Source organism: Lepisma saccharinum, chromosome 3 (genome assembly GCF_977018435.1).
Source record: "Lepisma saccharinum chromosome 3, izLepSacc3.1, whole genome shotgun sequence".
In the NCBI taxonomy this organism is placed as follows: Eukaryota; Metazoa; Arthropoda; class Insecta; order Zygentoma; family Lepismatidae; genus Lepisma; species Lepisma saccharinum.
The window spans coordinates 86309537-86328808 of NC_139231.1; the positions used below are offsets into that span (position 1 = coordinate 86309537).

Below are 19272 nucleotides of genomic sequence, written 5' to 3' on the forward strand. Positions count from 1 at the left end.
ATTTTGTTGAGTATGGGGGAAGCAAATGTGCAAAGAGTGAAGATACAGGCAAGTAAGAGTAGACAGTGCAGCAACTTGAATTGGTTATTCTCATGGTTTTGTCTGCATCATGATGCCAGCATTTTTTAAAGATGATGGAGAGCATGAGGTGCAAATTTGACTGAGACAACAGATCAGAGATTTTTATTATGCGAGTGTCAGGGGTACTGGTAAAGTGATGTTCCAACTACTGGGTATTGTGTGAAGATGTAACGAGAGTATGTATTTGTAATAATAAACTCTTTTCAATTTTTTATCTGTTCTGATATATCTTTGTAGCTCTTTCTGATATATTTACTGTTTTTTTTTTTTTTACCTCATAATATTCCAAATCAAAATTTTATTTAGGTTTCCGACACCAGACCTGAGACCAATTCATGACATGGACCGTCCTCCATGGTGGAAAAGATCTGTGAGGAAGGATTTCATGATATTTGATTTGACAGATGCCTCTCTTCAGACAACAGTGGACACACATGAACCAAGTAGAACATACGAGCTTCAATGTAGCGATGTTCAAGTGTCTTTTCAGGTGGGTGCCAATCTAGCCTCTTCTTTAATATAAATAATAACTAAAAATTTTGGAAAAAATATAGCTGAGTCAATATCACTTTCAACTGATACCAGTACTGATGTGCTTACTGTTTCCATTGTAAGAAGCTTAAGAAGTCTAGCTTTATAAGCAGTAAAGATTTGCTTTGAAGTGCAGCATGAATATAAATCAATAACCTTAAGTCACTTGTTTTTTGTATTTTTTATAATACTACTGAGTATATTCTCTGAATTGATATAAATGTCCACCTTATGCAAAACTGTACTTCATACCCTTAAAATATATGTATTTAATTTGTACTGTAGCATATCAATCTAATAGATTTTGCAATTTATGCAAAATTTAAGTTTCTTTTTTATTTTGCACCAGTGTTGTTTGAAAACTGCATTTTGTGATTCCATAGCATGTATTTTAATATTCTGATTTAATTCCTGCATATTTTAAAGCTAAACTCTTGGTATAATTGCATATAAGGCACTAATATTAATCAATATTTTGAACAAATTCCAAGCATCAGTATTGGTGGGAATTTGTGAGAGTGTCAGCATCAATATGAATATCAGCTCAACCCTAATTAAAATAGGTGTAATTCAATAGCAAATTACATTTTCCCACAAAATAAAGGTGCATAGTTTCGAAAGTGTTGCATGACATTTAGCAGACTCTCCAAGACACGAGCACTTTGGTAGAGTATCAACAAGTATTGCTGATGGAATCTGATACTGATAGCACTAGTATTAGCCAATGCTGTTACATCTGGGTTGATTCAGTTCTGCTGAATATATTACAACACAGTAACAAGTTTTCATGCATATTGCAACTCATCATTGCCATTGGTCACCTACCTGGTGGAGGCACATACACATAGTGGTTCAGATCCCACTTTAAACTCTAGCAACAGTCCCAATTAGCCCTACTGTGCATAAAGTGGACTTAAACACCAACTCAATCAACCATTCGTAACCTATAGACTTGTGAACACTAGTGTTATCACTCCCTAATATGAGAGAAGAATTTCAAATTGAACTGACATGTGAATTACCTTATAGCACACAGAGAAAAAATATACCTAAGATTGGACATAGAAATAATTGGAAGTCTAAGTTGTGGTAATTGGCTTTGTTGCTCACAGGTAGGGTATTGGCACAAAATACTGAACTTCCAGGTTTGATCCCTGGCTGACATGCAATTTTCACATAACTTGTATTCTCTGCTACTATCACACAGCTACAGAAAAATGTGTGCAAGTTTGGTATTTGTACAATGTATTCTGTTTTTTATTAGCTTTATCGTCATCTTCAAATGTTGCAATGAATCGGTTCAGAACCTTTCCAAGGTTGATTTCGCTTGCATGACTATTTTGGCAGAGTCTGTGTTATGGTTTTCGTCTATAAGATGGCAGGAAAGACCTGTTCTTCTCCTCCCAAGTCTGTGGTCAGCATCATGCTTCTTGAGTCTATCATCAAGTTGGCGCTTTGTCATACCCACATACTTTCTTCCACAGTTCATGTGATCATGTAGATGCCACTTCTTGCATTGGGGTTGTTGTAATATCCTTCCCTAGCCTCCCACCTAACCCATTTCAAACTACATTACACCAACCCCAATGCAAGAAGTGGCATGTACATGATCACATGCACTTGTGGAAGCAAGTATGTGGGTATGACAAAGCGCCAAATTGATGATAGACTCAAGGGGCATGATGCTGACCACAGACTTGGAGGAGAAGAACAGGTCTTTCCTACCATGTTATAGACGAAAACTATAACTTAGACTCTGCCAAAATAGTCATGCAAGTGAAATCCACCTTGGAAAGGTTCTCAAAAGAAACCTATGCAATAGTGACCACTCCCGCCGACTTCAACACTAACCCCAGGGTCCTCAATAAAACCTGACTTCCCGATATCAGGAATATACCCACCCACCCAACTGGCTCCCCCCGCAGGACAAGAAACCAAGCACGGCCCTTAAGCATTTGCAAAAAAGCCCACCTTCGCATATGAACAAACGCCTTTCCATGGAAGCAGATGACGAGATGGAGAACCTACACCTTCAGCACCAAAACCCTGATGCGCGACAAAAGAAGGAACCACTACAACCACACCAGAACTGCAGAAAGTGAAAGAACTGCATCAACTAGTGCCGCCATGAGCACAAGCAAAAGAAGGAGGAACCACGCTGCCCGCAATAAGGCAGTACACGCCTGTCGAAGCTTCCAGACGGGTGGCGAAATCGATCACGAACAAAATGTACACGGAAAAATCAAAAGTAAGCTTATCAGAGTAAATTATCTATCTCTGCGTAACCGCCAAACAGATATCTTTAGATACAATGTATCTTTATTTTATTTACTGTGGTTCTGACTGTACATTATGCATACTTCTCTTCATTTCAGAAGTGTTTAAGAATTAAATTGAATTCAAATATTTGTGTGGCCGCGGTGGCTCAGTCGGTAACGCGTCTGACTACCATGCTAAAGGTCCCGGGTTCGATCCCCGGCCGGTTCAAATCCGGGAACTTTTCTAACGGTGGAAGCGGCCCCGGCGCCTACCCAGCGTCGAATAACATGGGTACCTGGGGGAAACCCTGGGGGGTAAAGGCGGTCAGGGGCGTGATGCTGATCACATCACCCCCACTCACGACCGGATCAAGAAAGTGTGGGGCGTTACCCCCACACCCCCTATATGCCTTCATGGTGTGGTGCTAAGCACAGGGGAACACTTTACCTTTATCAAATATTTGACAACACTGCATGTTATATGTATATTTTAAGCAATTTCTTATATAGGGTAGCCCAAGAAATGGTGACTAAAACTATTATGTAGTGATTATTTTGGTTACCTTTTTGTTTGGGACACCATTCCATTCTTAGATGTGTAACACTATTCTTATATTTAATTTTCTAACTTTTATATTCAAGGAGGCAGATACAGATACTCCAATCCCTATTGGCAGAGCTTCAGTTGATGACAAGAATGGAAATTCTCTTCCCAATAATGGTGAAGGTTTTGACTGGCCCAGGTATTATTTCTTTTACATTATTTTCAGAAACATTAATTCTAAGTATGAAATTCTTCAGTGTGTTCTTTCATTTTCCTCTATCATGCTTCAAAGAAACCTCTTCTTTTATCTTTAGATCATGAGTTATTGCAGGGGTTTATCATTTTCCATCTGGGGGAGTCCAAATTTAGGGGGTATAAGGGTAAATTTCAAGCCAAAATTACCAAAAATTGGGCCTTTGTAAGAAAATGTTAGGGGTTGAGGAAACTTTGGGGGGTGTTTGGAGGGGTGGACAAATCACTGAGTTATTGTTTGGAATATTTGAATGAGATAAGTAGGTCCTCGTCTCAAATAAAATGAAAGCAATAGAATATTCTAAAAAAATACAAGGGAGAGTCAAATGAAAAACCTTAAAAGTCCGACAAAAATTACAGAATGCATCCTGTTAAAAATCAAATTTGCCTGAGGTATCGATTGTTATTTACAAAGCGACGTCAAGGCTGCAACACTGATCAAGTGAGCTTCACAACACCATTTTTGTCATGTTAAAGATGGCACCTCATGCATGCAAATGCACCAGCAAAGAGCAGAGGTTTCTTGCCCTCTAGAAGCCTAAAACTTATAGACATTCTACAGCAAATGAAAATCCAATGTGTCTGTGCATGCAAGTTTACAAATAGAGGAGGAAATTCGACTGGCCTCAGTCTGCATGCAGATGGGTGTAAATACCTTCATGGTGGCTCATAAGTGACTGCACATAGATTCCAAAAACCCTCCTTCTGAAGGAATACAGGCACTAACTCAGACTTTAAAATATATGTGGATCAGCAATGGGGCTATGCTAAAATGCAGCAAACCTATGCAACATTGCATCTACTAGATAAGAAACAAAGAAAAAACAATTAAGGTTTTCATTTGACTGTTCCTCATAATTACTCTGGAAGTACTTGTTTTGTTTTGCTCAGGTTCAAGAATCAGCCCAAAAATCAACGACAAAGGTTGTACAACTAAATCACCTACCCAATTTTACTGATATTTACTGGTTTTTTTTTACCTCATATATAGGCTAGTAATCCACACATATCCAGTGAAACTTCCTGGAGATCTGGAAGAGAGGGGAGATGTGGAGAGAGAGGATTCAATGGCTCCTTCTTCCTTTGAGACCCTGATGAATTCGGTGCAAAAGGCTCCTTCTCCATTTAGCTCTAAGAAAGTCATTCATGAAAGTGATACTCCGCATGGAAAATCTTCCAATTATGGAGCCGAAGGTGAGGATATTTTGTCATTGTGCCATTTTGATTCCTCTTGCAAATAAAAATCTTGCTACTCATTAAAATATTGGCATAATGAGATACATTTTACTCCATTTATTGCAATCCTCCAGATTATTGTCAGTGGTAACCTCAAAAAGTAAGCACACACATTGATGTATGTGGGGCAAACCAGCTACTGTAGTGCAGCTGTGACAAGTTGTGCCAAAAAATTTGGCTCTACAATTCTGGTGTTTACCTGCATGACATACTCCGATGATTACTAGTCTTACTATTCAGTCAGTTATTTCAATCACTTCAGTGCACAGACAGGAATCAATGAAATTGACAAAGACGAGATGTTTTTTCGTATTCATTCTTGTTATTTTTTAAACTTTTTTCACTGTTTCTTTTCACTCTTGTTTTCCCACTGTATAAAGGTAAAGTAAAAAAAGGTAAAGTGTTCCCCTGTGCATAGCACCACGCCATGAAGGCGTATAGGGGGTGTGGGGGTAACGCCCCACACTTTCTTGATCCGGTCGTGAGTGGGGGTGATGTGATCAGCATCACGCCCCTGACCGCCTTTACCCCCCAGGGTTTCCCCCAGGTACCCATGTTATTCGACGCTGGGTGGGCGCCGGGACCGCTTCCACCGTTAGAAAAGTTCCCGGATTTGAACCGGCTGGGGATCGAACCCGGGACCTTGAGCATGGTAGTCAGACGCGTTACCGACTGAGCCACCGCGGCCACTTTCTACTTTCAGTTCAATCAGTTAATATTAAAGTGGCCCCCAAAGTCCCTAAAGTTTAGACTTGAACCAAATCAATATTTCTATATTGAACTGTTTTTATCTTCTTGATCATGTTTTTTTTCCTGAAAGAAGTACAGAATATCATTGAAAGAAAATTTAATTTGCAATATAAATGGTTCTGGAAGGTTATAGAATCTTTCACAAGGTTCTAGAACTATCTAAAAAGCCAGTAATGCAGCTTTCTAAGTTCAGACACAGATTTCAAGTTACAACAGGTATTTTTTGTTAAAATTTTAATGAGTTCTTGTACAACCCCCAGAGAATACAATGTCGATGGAAAGAATTCAGGAACAGAGATAAGAATAAATTAAGGGAAAATTCAACCAGCAAATTCCAACACTTTGGTCTTACACTAGATACCAAGCTGCTTCCAGTTTTATCTTGCATAGAAAAGGTTGATAAATTAGCTGTAATTGTTAATTTTCACGGCAAAGAACAATTATTAGGTATATCTGAAATTCCAACATCTACAGAATATCAAGATGTAACTATTTACCACGCAGTAGAAAATGGGGCATAGAAGAAAAAGTACAGATGTTGTGTTTTGATACAACTGCAAACAACACTGGTCAAATAAGTAGCTACTGTACAAATCTTGAGAAATATTTGATCTTCATTTACTCTAACTTCTGTGTTGACATCACATTTTCGAATTAGTCTTGAAATAAAATTTTAAAAAATATAACTATAAAATGAACAAATATAATAAAGAGCTTTAATGCAGTAATGAGTGCAACTTCTGGACCAGATGTGAATTTGCTTCAAAGATTTAAGGAGATCTGGTCGAGCATAGACAACAAAAAATACGGTAGCATGTCACCGAAGATATCTGTGTCAGTAGGCTGGAATGTCTGCAAAAACAGTTATGTCTTGTTAGAATTGGTTATGATATTCTTCGGTGCTTGGCCCCCAAAAGGAGTCTTATTTCGCTTTTTTTAGAGCTCTGAGCTAAGCTTGCTGTATGGCAAAGGCTCTTTACAACTATAAAATATATTTTTTCCAAGATCAGATTAAACAGAACAACATAGAGATTGATTTATTCCCGTGAATATGCATTTTTCTTATCAGATTCTATTTACAATTTTGATTCCTAGCACTGCTGGCTGTGAAAGCTCTTCATCTAGATTACATTTTTATTTTTTTTCAAATTATTCGAGTATAAGGTAATATGTTCAGAATTTAGATGTGCTGCTGCGAAAAAAAATTGCAAACCATTTATGGTCTCTCTCACCAGAAAATGCGACATTCGCATTCTTTGATGATTTAGTTCCACTAGGCATTAAACAACAAATAGCTGCTGCAAAGATGACTACAGAAGACAGCGATGCAGAAAATCAACTGTTTTAAAGAAAAACACTTGTATGATTTTATTTCTGCTGGATCGAAGATGATGATCTCAAGATTTTTAATCCACACAAATTTTATACAGAACTGATCATCTACTTTAGAAGATGATGTGAACTTCCAACATGGATTGGAAGCACTGAAAAACATTGTAGTTGTTTATGACATGGCAGAGAGAGCCTCCCCGATGGTGCAGTGGTAGTGTCGTCGCTTTGTAATCAAGGGGTCCTGGGTTCGATACCCAGTGGAGGCACATAGTGGTTCGGATCCCACTTTAAACTGTAGGTCCAGTCAAGATTAGCCTTACTGTGCATAAAGTGGACTTAAAACACCAAATCAACCAACCAACCAATGACATGGCAGAGAGAGGAGTGAAGCTAATTCAAGAATACCAGAACATTCTGGCAAGAGCAATACGTTGTTCAGATGGTTAGAAAACACAGAAAAAAGTATCCAGATGCTACCAAAACTGGCCTATTAAAGCAGTAAAATCTAGTATATTTTAATTGTTTTTATTTCAATTTTAGACTTTATTTTGTGAAGTATTTATTTCCTCTTTTGGTTTCAATGTTTGCTCAATATATAGGTTACATTTTTTTAGAGTTGCAAAAAAGCTGGCTTTTTGGAATGGACGGACAAGGAAGTTAAGGACAATAATGCAATTCTTTACACAATGAACCAGCAATATTATGACAAGGTGAACTTTTCAAATTTTCGAGTGTTTAACTGTTCAGAAGGAAAGAGGAATCAACTCTTGTCTGAGAATTAAATTTATGAGAGTAGATACTGGAAAAAGGAAACTTTTCTGTTATTATTTTGTACAATTGAATGTTGTATTATGTTCTGATTTGTTATTACCTGTTAGGCACAAATCTGTTTATGTGCACGTTGTTGACAAATGTCAGATAATATTGTGCATTTGTAACTTTGTTTTACTTATGTTCATAAACATATGAATTATTTGTAAATGAAAACTCCTCCTCAGTGTTTTGTAGTTTTCATTTTCCCGAAGGAGGGGAATGTGACAGTCCTGTGAATCCGCACAATATAATTATATGTTTATTGAAATTATTAATTTCATATTATACAAGTCACTTTCAAATAACAGTTAAAAGAATGTATAATAACTACTTTATACAACATCAATTATGCTTTATGTTATTTATTGCGCTATACGCTGTATAAACGAGATATTTGGAATTCTAACGTTGCAACGAAAATCAATAGTCATTATGTGGTAATGTTTGTGACAAAATGGAAATATAGGTAATAGTGAACTGCATATTGCTTAGTTATTTTAATAATACTTAGACCCATAGAAGTTGTACCTTCACCTTCGCATTATAATTTGAAATATTTATGAACGAAATGTAATCGTGCAAATGATTGACTTAGTGAACATCACAAACTTTAAAGATCAGAAATGTATTTATGAGTGCAATTATTGGGATCAGAGCACCGACTTGTAAGAGATAAATTTACTGGGCTGTGGTCTCACAAAGGTTGAGAACCACTGGAACAAGCAGCCAAAATACATCACTAGTTGCTCCGTGCCCAAGTTTAGCGGCCATTTAACCAAATTATACATGATGTACTGGAAAGCCAGAATATAAATATATTTTACTGAACACAAAATTTCATGTAAAGAGATTTGATACTAGATTTTCAAAAGGTATAACAATATTTTCTTTTTTGCTTCATGTACATATTCGTATAACAAATTCAAACATTGAAAATCATATCATACTATTAGGTTCCATAAAAAACACATACAAAACTACTCTAGTTATGTAAATATGTTTGTACTACATCGATATATTTAATAAGCGTACCGAAATATGAAGGTAACACTAGGAAAGAAGCGCCCATTCAAAAAGCCAGCTTTCTTGAAAACACTGTTTTTGTCTAGCTACGAATTTCATATTGTAAATTGTCTTTTATATTTAGAAATGAGTGTCTATTTTACAGTAGTAAGATAAACGAAAACCATGGAACAGGAAAAATACTGCCAACTCCTGAATTTTCATTCATTTGAGACACTTTTGTGAAAAAAGCCGAAAAAGCCCAACCAAAAAAGCCACGGAAAGAAACTCAGGTTTTTCTTTCCAAAAAAAGCTGTTTTTTTTTCCCGACAACTTCCAACTCTACATTTTCTTGTACATAACTGTATGCTGAAAACAGTTGTTGTCTCCCGATTACGCCTGACTATTATTTTGGTAAGATATTGAAACTAATACCTTTGGGGCCATCTTAAAATAATTCAATTGAGCTGAAATTTTGCAAGGCTCACTTTCTTATATATTGGACGAAGGTTATGAGTTGGCAGAAAGAATTCAAAAGTTGAAAAATAAGGGCTGCCCTAATGTGCATGGGTGTCATTTGTTAGTGATAGCTAAATGTGTCAGAAGTGCAACATAAAATAACAAAAATACCAACATGTGCCCATAATCATTCAGTATGAAGATCAAAGGGAATCAGCTAATTGATGTCATGTCTGATATTTTGAAATTTGGATTAAAGTGCAGAGAGATAAGTGTTTGTGCTTTCTTTGTGCAGGTGAAGGAGAGGAGCTGGTGATTCCTGGGGATAAGCAGGAAATGGCAGACTTCATAGAACACGCTTCAAGCAATAGCCAGTGCCAAATAGAGCTTAATTTGCCATGTTGCTCTGTTCAGTTGCCTTCAAAACATTTGTATGAAATAATCTACAACAGGTAAGGCATAGAACACTTGGTTTGGCACAAAAAATTATATCATTATGTATAAATGTATGTATGTATGTAGTATGGAAGTCTAGTGTCTATGAAGTTCATGCTGTCACAAGGGTAGCTAGCTATCTTCTGGAAGCAACAAGAGGTGTTAGCAATATGATATTGGAAAAGTGGTTATTGAGATGATTGATAGAGGCACATATTTTTGGTAAATAAAAAGGCTAAATTTCGGTACAAAAACTGGGTCAATTTTGGGTTCAAAAGCGGTAAATAAAATAAAATATCGGTGTTATAGCGGTGAAAAAATGGATGAAAAGTGGTATATAAAAAGACATATTGGTTTTAAAATTGTAAAAATAATCCTAAATTTGATTTAAAAACTACACTTATTCCACAGAATTAACATTTCACTTCTAATAGCACATTTATGTAGTTATCAGAGTATTAAGTTTATTTCTGTGTAATGGAGTCCATTGTTGCTTCTCCTATATTAACAGTAGAATTAATCAATTTTCCGGGAATTGCATAACTCTCAGGATAATTCAGACCTCTGAAGGTGTCGCGTCGGTGAATAAACCCTGAATTTCGTGTTTAAGAGTTAATTTCGCTTTTTGCAGTTCATTTCGCATTATTTCGTGACAAAATATGGTCACAAAATGCACCTCACACCTTTCAAAAACATGAAAAATTAACACTACAATGTGTTTTTTCAAATTTCGTTTTTTCGTCAAAAACGAAATATGCATGCCCCTAATGATTGATAATTAGGTTGATTTTTTTTAGAATTGGGAATATCATCATATTATATTATGAGGGCAAATCAAAAAGTCTTTGCACCTAATTATTTACTGCCATATTCCAAACCATAAAAGAAAAACAAGATATACACGATCTTTTACGTACTTTTAGCTATTTTTCCACCACACCTGTCCCACCGTACCACAAGTTTCGCAATGCCCGTTGCATAGAAGGTGGCTGGCTGATCACGGAACCAACAATGAACAACGTTCTGCACTTCGGTGTCCTGTCCTGTCAGGAACTTCTTCACTGGACCAAAAAGATGGTAATTACTGAGTGCTAGGTCTGGGCTGTATGGGGATGCTCCATAATCTCCCACCCCCATGACTGAAGTTTGGCAATTTGGTGTCCGCGAGGAACAATCGCTCATTTTCCTCCACATTTTCCTGTACATTTTCAAACTCCTTGCACCACCACTGCACACTTCGCACTGATAAACACCTGTCCCCATACACTGGCTCCATTTCCACGTGGATATCTGTGGCTGTTTGTCCTTTGCACCATAGAAAACTAATAACACTTTGCTGATCGTATGGCATGGACTTCCTGCACACTCCGGCCATCTTTGCCAACTGATAACAGTGCCGTGCCATGGAAGAAATCGGAAGTTACAATAGGGCCATTCCAAAAAAAGCCTACTACATCGTTCGTATATCTCGCTTTTGTAATAACACTTACAACAAGCTAGAAGAAAATTAGGCGCAAAGACTTTTTGATTTGCCCTCGCACAAGTAGCCACAGGCTTGATCCTTTTAGGCAAGCCCAAAATTTCAATGTTGGCCCAGTATCATGATTTTTAATCACAAAATTAAATTCTCTTTGCAATGTTGTTGCAAGAAAATAATGAAATTATGCATTTTGCCACGAGTCATTTTTGTGGATTCTGCGAGACACACAAACTCAGTAAAAGTATCAGCTCTTATCGGTGATTAAATTTCAACTGGTACTTTCCAGTACAGGAGCATTGGTATTGGCACAGCCCTCAACGCAACCAAAAATATAATACATTTTGGCACAGTATGAAGATTACAGTGCCAGTGCTGTATTGGTCTGTAGTAAATTTATTTTGTGTTTTTGTTTTTAATTGCAGAAATACAAAATTTGCTTACATAATTGCAATGTGAAAACTGTAGGTAAAATTTTCAAGATTACATTTGCTAGTGAAGATTATCAGAATTTTAATGTTATAATACTACATGTTTGAATGTATTATATTATATATTTTTTTCCCACATTTTCAGAATCAACACAGATTTATTTCTGTGGGAACCAGCTGCTCCAAAACCTAAGAATTTATCTACTACGGACATGTATGGTGTCAAGGGCCATGCTGGAATCGATTTGACAACCATGGGGCTGCATGAGAGCCATAATCTTTCTTTTAGTACATGCAAATCTGGCACTCAGTATGGTGAGTTCCTTTGCTGAAAAAATACATTTACATTACTGTATAACTGAGTTATGCAAGTTCAAAACTATTGCAGTTGCTCTATTAACCATTAATTTTGCACAATAGGTGATACTTTGTTGCCATTGGTTAGGTTTTATTCAATTTTTACATACTACTAAAATGGGATATTTCTACTTCAAGACTATCCTGTTTTTAGCTGCTTATTCTTTAGGTTTTGTTAAGAGGGGTTTCTTGAAGCCTTGTGCTTTACCAAAGCAGTAAATTTAATTATGATAATTTTTATGTTGAAATTATGTTGTTGTTTTTTTTTTTACCAATCTTAGAATCAGATTCAGATTCTGAGAGTACAGATGGAGTCTACTATTCAGTGTATGCACATGCGCAACGTCACAAAAGGAAGCAACAAGCAGAGTTAAAGGAGGAAGTGGATGGCCAGAGTCGTGTGACAGTCACTATTGCTATTAACCAAGGACTGTTTACCCTTTTTGCACCTGTGAGGGTAAGAAAGACAATTCCAAGATCATTTTGTAGAAATGGTTCTCATAGTTTACAATTATGTTGATTATTAGATATAAAGTAATTTCATACTTATGATCGTACTTAGATGAAGTGCATCTGCATTTTGTATCACAGGCAGTAGAATGCTCATTTTGGATATGGGTGTGGCCAGAAAATGTTGTAGGGGATGAGGTGATTGACATAAAATTAAGTAGTACTGGTCATAATATAATCAATACATAGTAGTATTCTTTTACAATAGTAATATTCTTGCACAATAGTAATATACAATTATTATATATATATTTTTTGCTTATTGGTAATTTTTAGACATTTACAGTTATTATTGCATTTTAAGCCTGCTTTACAGCTTTGCTTAACTGCATTTTACTCCTTCACTGTTTGGTGCATTTTACTTCTCTCAAAGTTGCATAAGTAATTTTTATAATTTATAAAAAAGCATGCATATATTTTAATATCAAACTTTATAGGTAAATTTTAAATAATTTTTTAAGGTTATTTTTAGATCATTAAATTGAAAGCCCTATTTACCAATGTAAAATCTGAAATTGAGGGAAGGGCAATTGCCCCAGTTTCTCCCTCCCCGTGGACGACCTTGACTTAGACATTGATTAACAGAATTATTTTCCAGTCCGAACTTATCATAACTTACTAGTGGCATACAAAACTTTTTTTATTCCTATCTAGTACACTTCACCATCATGAGTTCCGCTGTGATACTACATTAATTGTAGCCAATATTATTTACACAAATTTTTTCAGTGCCATTCATTATTATTATTATTCATTCATTTATCTTCACTTATGATGCAGCTGAATCTTGTACACACATTAAGTCAACTTTTTTTTATCAAGTTCTCTATACTGTACTATCATTGGTTGAATTTGTAACTGCACACTAGCCTATTGGATGTATTTCCTCATCACATTACCTTGCCCCGAATATGTTTACTAGTCAGCAGTAGCAACATGCCATTTCTCCAAGCTTCTTGCCACATTTCATGATGGACACACAAGACCATGTTTGTTTTACTTCAGAATTGTACTTGGGACAAACATTGATCTGTGCAAGTGCCATAAACTTCAAGCAAACCAAAATTCCTAAACATGATGACTGGTGCCTCTGGTGATGCAGAAGGGGCAGAAATCCTTTGCGCATGTGATGCTTGGCCAAATGCACTGGATTCATACATTTCAGAGCTGCTCTTTATTCTGGTTCACACTTTCTGCCATTAGAATTAGGACCTTCCCAATGACATAGTGACTTATGTTATCACCTTGTAATCAAGGGGACCAAGGTTCAGTTGCCAGTGAAGGCACTTGTACAATGGTTCAGACCACTGGCATGTGCAGGGGCCAGCTGATGGGGCTTCAGCCTTTCCCTAAATTTTAAAAAAATCAAATTTTTCAAATTAAATCCCGTTAAGAACTTGAATAAAATGACAAGTGTAAATGCAAACCCTCATTAAAATGAGCCCAGATTACCATTTTTGTCTTTGAGTACAATTTCAATAGAGTGAAAAGCTAGAAATATGCAAACTATTTTATTATATATCTCGCCACACTAGAACAAAGCTACGTACTATCCACCTTTACAATTACAGCCTCTCCCGAAAGAAAAATTATGCATGTGCCAGTGGTTCAGACCCCACTTCAAAATGTAGCTCCAATGCCAATTAGCCCATCTGAGCATAAGGTGAAGATAAAACTAACTTCTTGCCTGATTTTTTTTTTGTCAAAGTGGAACACTCAGTTTTGTTTCTCCATTTTATCCTTGCTCTTTTTCGTTGTTGTGCGCAATAAAGTTTCATGTGGAAACTAGGTTCTTCCCTTCTTATGAATTGTATTCTAATAAATAGAATACTTGTCTACCTTTTCTGGCACAGCATGCCATGTGAGTTGAATGTTTGTGTAGTGTAGTGCTAGAAAAGAACTTGTTTCATTCATAGAAAATTCCAAAAACTAACAACAAAGAATTTGAAAATAATCCAGAGTAACATGTAATGAAGCAGCCAATAATTAAGGGCAACAATTAATCAGCTGTGCACTTAATTTGTTTTAGATTTGATAGAATGTCAATCAACAACTTTCTGTGAATGACTTTTTTCTTCCCCCCAAGAAGTGGATTTTAACTGTGTTTGAGCTGTGAATTTAAATACCACAATATCCCCAGAGTCTCTTACGAAATACAATAACCACCACTTAACTGTAGAATGCACTTCTGCCACACACTGTTGCCATGAGATTAATTAAAACTGAGCTTTTTATGAAATTTGCAAAATATTTGGACTCCCTTGAAAGTGTTGGTCGGCAGAGTGTTACTTGCACTCTGGAAAAATATCTGCTGTTATTGATGACGAAAATTCAAACCGATACCTTCTGATTACTTTTTGTTCAGCCTTAACATATGTGCATGAATTAATTAGAATGTAATGAAAGATTTTGTATTACAGGATACGGCAAGCAACGTGATTCCTGGCCAGCATGGGACATTGCAAATAACTTTTGAGGAAGGCAATTTGTTCTGCGTGTCTGGATACAAAGGGAATCCTGATTTGGGTTTTGTCTGCATTCAAGCAAACAGGGCATCCTTTAATCACAACGGTATGTTGATCGAACTATTTCTCTTGAAGAGGTATATTGTTTAATCAGTTCATCTATATTTACAAAATAATACAGTACATGTTAGTATTAAAGTGTTTTTATTATTGTGGCAATGTTTTGTCACTACTGACTATCCATGTAAGGTTTTATGTATGTGTGTGTATGTTTTGCTGTCTCTCTCTCTTTCTCTCTCCATTTTTTTTTTTTTTTTGTAAAAAGATTTATTTTTTATGCTTATAAATGGTTAACCTTCACTTCTCCAGTTAAATGTTTTGCATCCATTTGTGAATCCTCCTTCAGTGAATACCAGGAACTAAAACTTTAAAATATAATGTTTTTTAAAAGCTTAAGCTTGTAAAAATAAGAATACATTCTGCACAATCTTGTTTTCTTATACATCTACGTTTAGCTATTTTAAGTCATTTTGCTTTAATTTTTTGATTCCTGGGATTCCCTGAAGAAGGATCTGCAAGTGGATCTGAAATTTTGCATTGAAGAAGTGAAGATTAATGTGTGAGTAATAAAGTTACCTGCAATAAAATTGGCCCGTGTGTTTTACTCTGCCTGAGGAAGGAGAGAGGGAGAAAGAAAATACACATTTAGATATACTTTAAGATACTAGTCTCTCTGATTTTTTGCATGTTTACTCCAGGACATTTCTAATCATTAATTGATTATCTGAATACTCATACCATCTTTCAGGTTCAGTCACTTCTTCTCCTCTTGATATGTATAATCTTCCACTCACGTCATGCCCCTCTGCCCATGGGGAGCCCACCATCTTCAAATCTGACCCTGGAGCAGCTGTTACCAGCACTGGCCCAGTAGGGGCTGGAGGCAACAGTTTGGACATGTTATCCGTGGCCATAAAAATTAATGTGGATGATAAGACTCGTTTAAAGGTAAAATTTTACTTGATATCTTGAGTAACTTTGTGATTGATTGATTGATTTAGTTTATTTTACTTTGCGTTTTGTGCCTCTTGGCTAATTTGCGAAAATGGGCATGAGTGATGAAATTATGAAATTGATGAATGAACATTCACAAACAACCAAGCCCGAGCAGGATTCGAACCTGGGACCCTTGGTGTCGCACCGCGATGTGCTAACCACTCAGCCACAGGGTCCGGCAAGTAACTTTGTGAGTTCTAATCACTGTACAAAGGTTAATGCTCGTTGAGTAGAGTGTGTTTATGAAACATAACGGGAAAATTACTTTCACTTGTAACTCCTACTTTGCATATTACTCCTTAATGAGCATTAAAGTCATTTGTTAAGATCTGTATAAACTCATAACACATGAGAAAGTCACAATAATATGCATCCATGTATTTTACCGATCCTATATATCAATAAATATCTGATAAATTAGTGCAAAATTCTGCCATTTTGTTGAAATTTTTATGGATAATCTTCATGCTCTACTTTCTAAAAAAGTAAATGTCTAAATATGCAACTTCTTTTGCACTGCAGTCACCTTGAAACAATTTATTACGGAGGTCAATGAACCTTCCAGGTTCTTCAAGGACCATTTCTAATTTTATATCGGATTGGTAGAATATCGGTTATCGGTATCAGTAAATTTTATATCGGTACTTTATCGGTATCGATCCATCCCTACTAAGAAGTAATATATATGTTACTTACTACACTCAATTATTTGCAGACATTTCAAGTGGCAACAGCAATCCGCAGTGCTACACTAAGACATCGAATGTGCTCCAACAGCCACAGTTGGTTCACTCAGTTGGTTGACTTTTTCGATGTATTGGATTATCCTGTACCTGGTTATGTGCCACCTGGAGTAATAACTGAGCTCCATCTTCATCTGTGGGACTGTGCAGTAGATTACAGGTAGGTTATATTTCCATGTGATTGTACTTCTAAAAGTGCTGCTTGCTATTGGTTTTTTTGTACCATCCTCAAATGTTATAGTTGTGGCCTTCTTTGTTTCTGCTCCTCCCTTCCCACTATCTCTTTTCTACTGTAAAATCTAAAACTCGTTGACGCAGATCCAAGATCTGTCAAACAGCTTTTCATTGTTCAATGTGTCGTCAACTCATCAAATACGACACTGCTGTTGTTTTTAGACTTTTTAGACAGAAACCTGCTACTCCTTTTCATCAAGTCCATAATTGTTCTCTCAAGGGCTGGGTCAGCAATTAAATTTTCAAACTCACAGCAGTGCTTTCAGAATTGCTCACACCAAAGATGACTGCGCTAACCATTTGGCTACATGGAAGCCCTTCTCTACCCTGCCCTTCTCCTCTGATTTCATCTTTTCTCTTTCCTTCACCTTCTATTCTCTTCTTGCCTCATGCTTTACTTTTCCCTTTCTTCTATTTTTGTTTCTTTTTTCTTCTATTCTCTTTCCTTTTTTCTCTTTTGTATACTTCATTTATCTTCTCTCCTCTCTTATCTTCTCCTCACTTCCTTTCCCTACCTCCTCTCACATTGCCTTGCCTCTTCTCTAGTATGCTATTGGGCAAACAGTCTGCATTCTTTTCTACTTATCCTACCTTTTTTTTTTACTTTTACACTTTTACATATCTAACTATATTTTTCCCTCAAATGGTTTGGCATATTATATCTTATTAATGAATTATCACCTGCAATTCGTATAGGTGTTCTGTGCTATGACTTTCATTTTGCATTACTGACATTTCATCCTCTCTTTTCAGACCATTGTACTTACCACTTACGTCTATGATCACTGTTGGTAGTTTCAGCATATCGAGTAACATTGCAGCCCAGACCAGTACATCTGTGCTACGATTCATAGCCGAAGATGCAGCTCTCTTCATATCAGACAAAATGAATGCCAAAAGCGTGGATTTAAAGAAGAATTACGTTAGTGTGATAGATCTTGGTCTTTTCGAACTGTCGTTGAGGCTTTGTGAAAGCAAGGAACCTCAAAGTCCAAAAGTGGACCTCAGGGCATCCAATAATGTCCTTCATATAAGGACTTGTTCAGATTCCGCGAAGGCCTTGACTGAGTTATTGACTTACTTTGCTTCGGATGGTGACCTCCTAGGTCACAGCTTTATGGATGAAGTGAATAGTGATGTAAATGAAGCCTTACACATGACAGACATGGTGGATAATATAAACAATGTTGCCAATTTGTCAAAGTCCCAAGTGGATCATGTGCATGACATGATGGAGGAAGCCATGAAGGAGACCAATGGTAGCAAAGCGAACAAAAGATGTTGTGAGTATTATTGTATACTTTAAGTAAACAAGGGACTGCATATTAAGTACCTGTTTTTAAATTGTAGACTGTATTTTGAGCAATTGTAGAAACGGTGAGGAGGGGGATATGGATGAAGATACAGATAACGCGATGGACTGCATTAGGTGAAGTTCATTGATGGTATTAGGGATGGACCAGCATGAAATTTTAGCTTCTTCTTCATTTAGTTCTACAACCCTTCGTGTGTATGGCTTGTTATTTGACGGTACAATGTATAAATTTCACCTTCGCTAAAAGTCCTGTTGTAGAAAAAAATAAAAAGGGGGGGAAAATGATTTCATCTCTATATGACTTTTTTTTTTTTTTTGCATGAAGTTTGAAAATTCCGATCCTGGGAGGCTATACATGCAGGAGAGGCACCATCCTCTAAAGATTAAACTATGCAGTTCCTTCTTGAAGACATCAGCTAATAGCCATATCCATTAATTAAGGATTTGACTTACTCATTCAGTTTCCTCATAAGATGTTTACATATTAGGTTAATATGATATCAATTAATGTTATTGTTAAATTTTATACTGCTCAGTCCCTATTAGTCCAAAATTTGTTTCATATTATCATGTTTCAATGCTGTCTCTGTGCAACTCGCCAACATGATTCTCAACCAATTATTTAACAAAATGTGCAGTTTTTATCAGTGTAACACATACACTATAGTCATCCGAAAATAGATTTTCCTATTTTTTAGCATCACCAGGATGGAGTGGCAAGCAGCGAGGAGTTGAGGTTTTCTTCTTCCCTGATGAGAACCACCCTATTATTAATGCTGCAAAATCTCAACCAGAGAACCAAGATTTATGCCGAAACGATATCTCCCGAACCGATATAGAGTGTTGTACAGAGGATTCAGTCGATAACACTGATGAGGAATTCTGTATTTTGGAAGACGATCCTGGTAGTGGAATTATGGTGGGTTGTAAACACTAAGCAGAATAGAACTAGTAGTATTAAATATAGTTACATTGTTATATTCGGTGTGTG

The 19272-nt window shown here is 36.5% G+C and overlaps 1 protein-coding gene across 1 annotated transcript in view; it reads left to right on the top strand.

The window, feature by feature from the left end:
• Atg2 (Autophagy-related 2) overlaps positions 1 to 19272 on the top strand; it is a 142919-nt gene that overhangs the window by 84586 nt on the left and 39061 nt on the right. Inside the window, exons 16-26 of the mRNA XM_083118960.1 lie at positions 388 to 571; positions 3513 to 3613; positions 4658 to 4860; positions 9554 to 9710; positions 11747 to 11916; positions 12240 to 12415; positions 14889 to 15039; positions 15742 to 15941; positions 16705 to 16892; positions 17720 to 18249; positions 18980 to 19200. Coding sequence (XP_082975086.1) covers positions 388 to 571; positions 3513 to 3613; positions 4658 to 4860; positions 9554 to 9710; positions 11747 to 11916; positions 12240 to 12415; positions 14889 to 15039; positions 15742 to 15941; positions 16705 to 16892; positions 17720 to 18249; positions 18980 to 19200 — 2281 coding nt within the window. The remainder of the gene's footprint in view (positions 1 to 387; positions 572 to 3512; positions 3614 to 4657; positions 4861 to 9553; positions 9711 to 11746; positions 11917 to 12239; positions 12416 to 14888; positions 15040 to 15741; positions 15942 to 16704; positions 16893 to 17719; positions 18250 to 18979; positions 19201 to 19272) is intronic.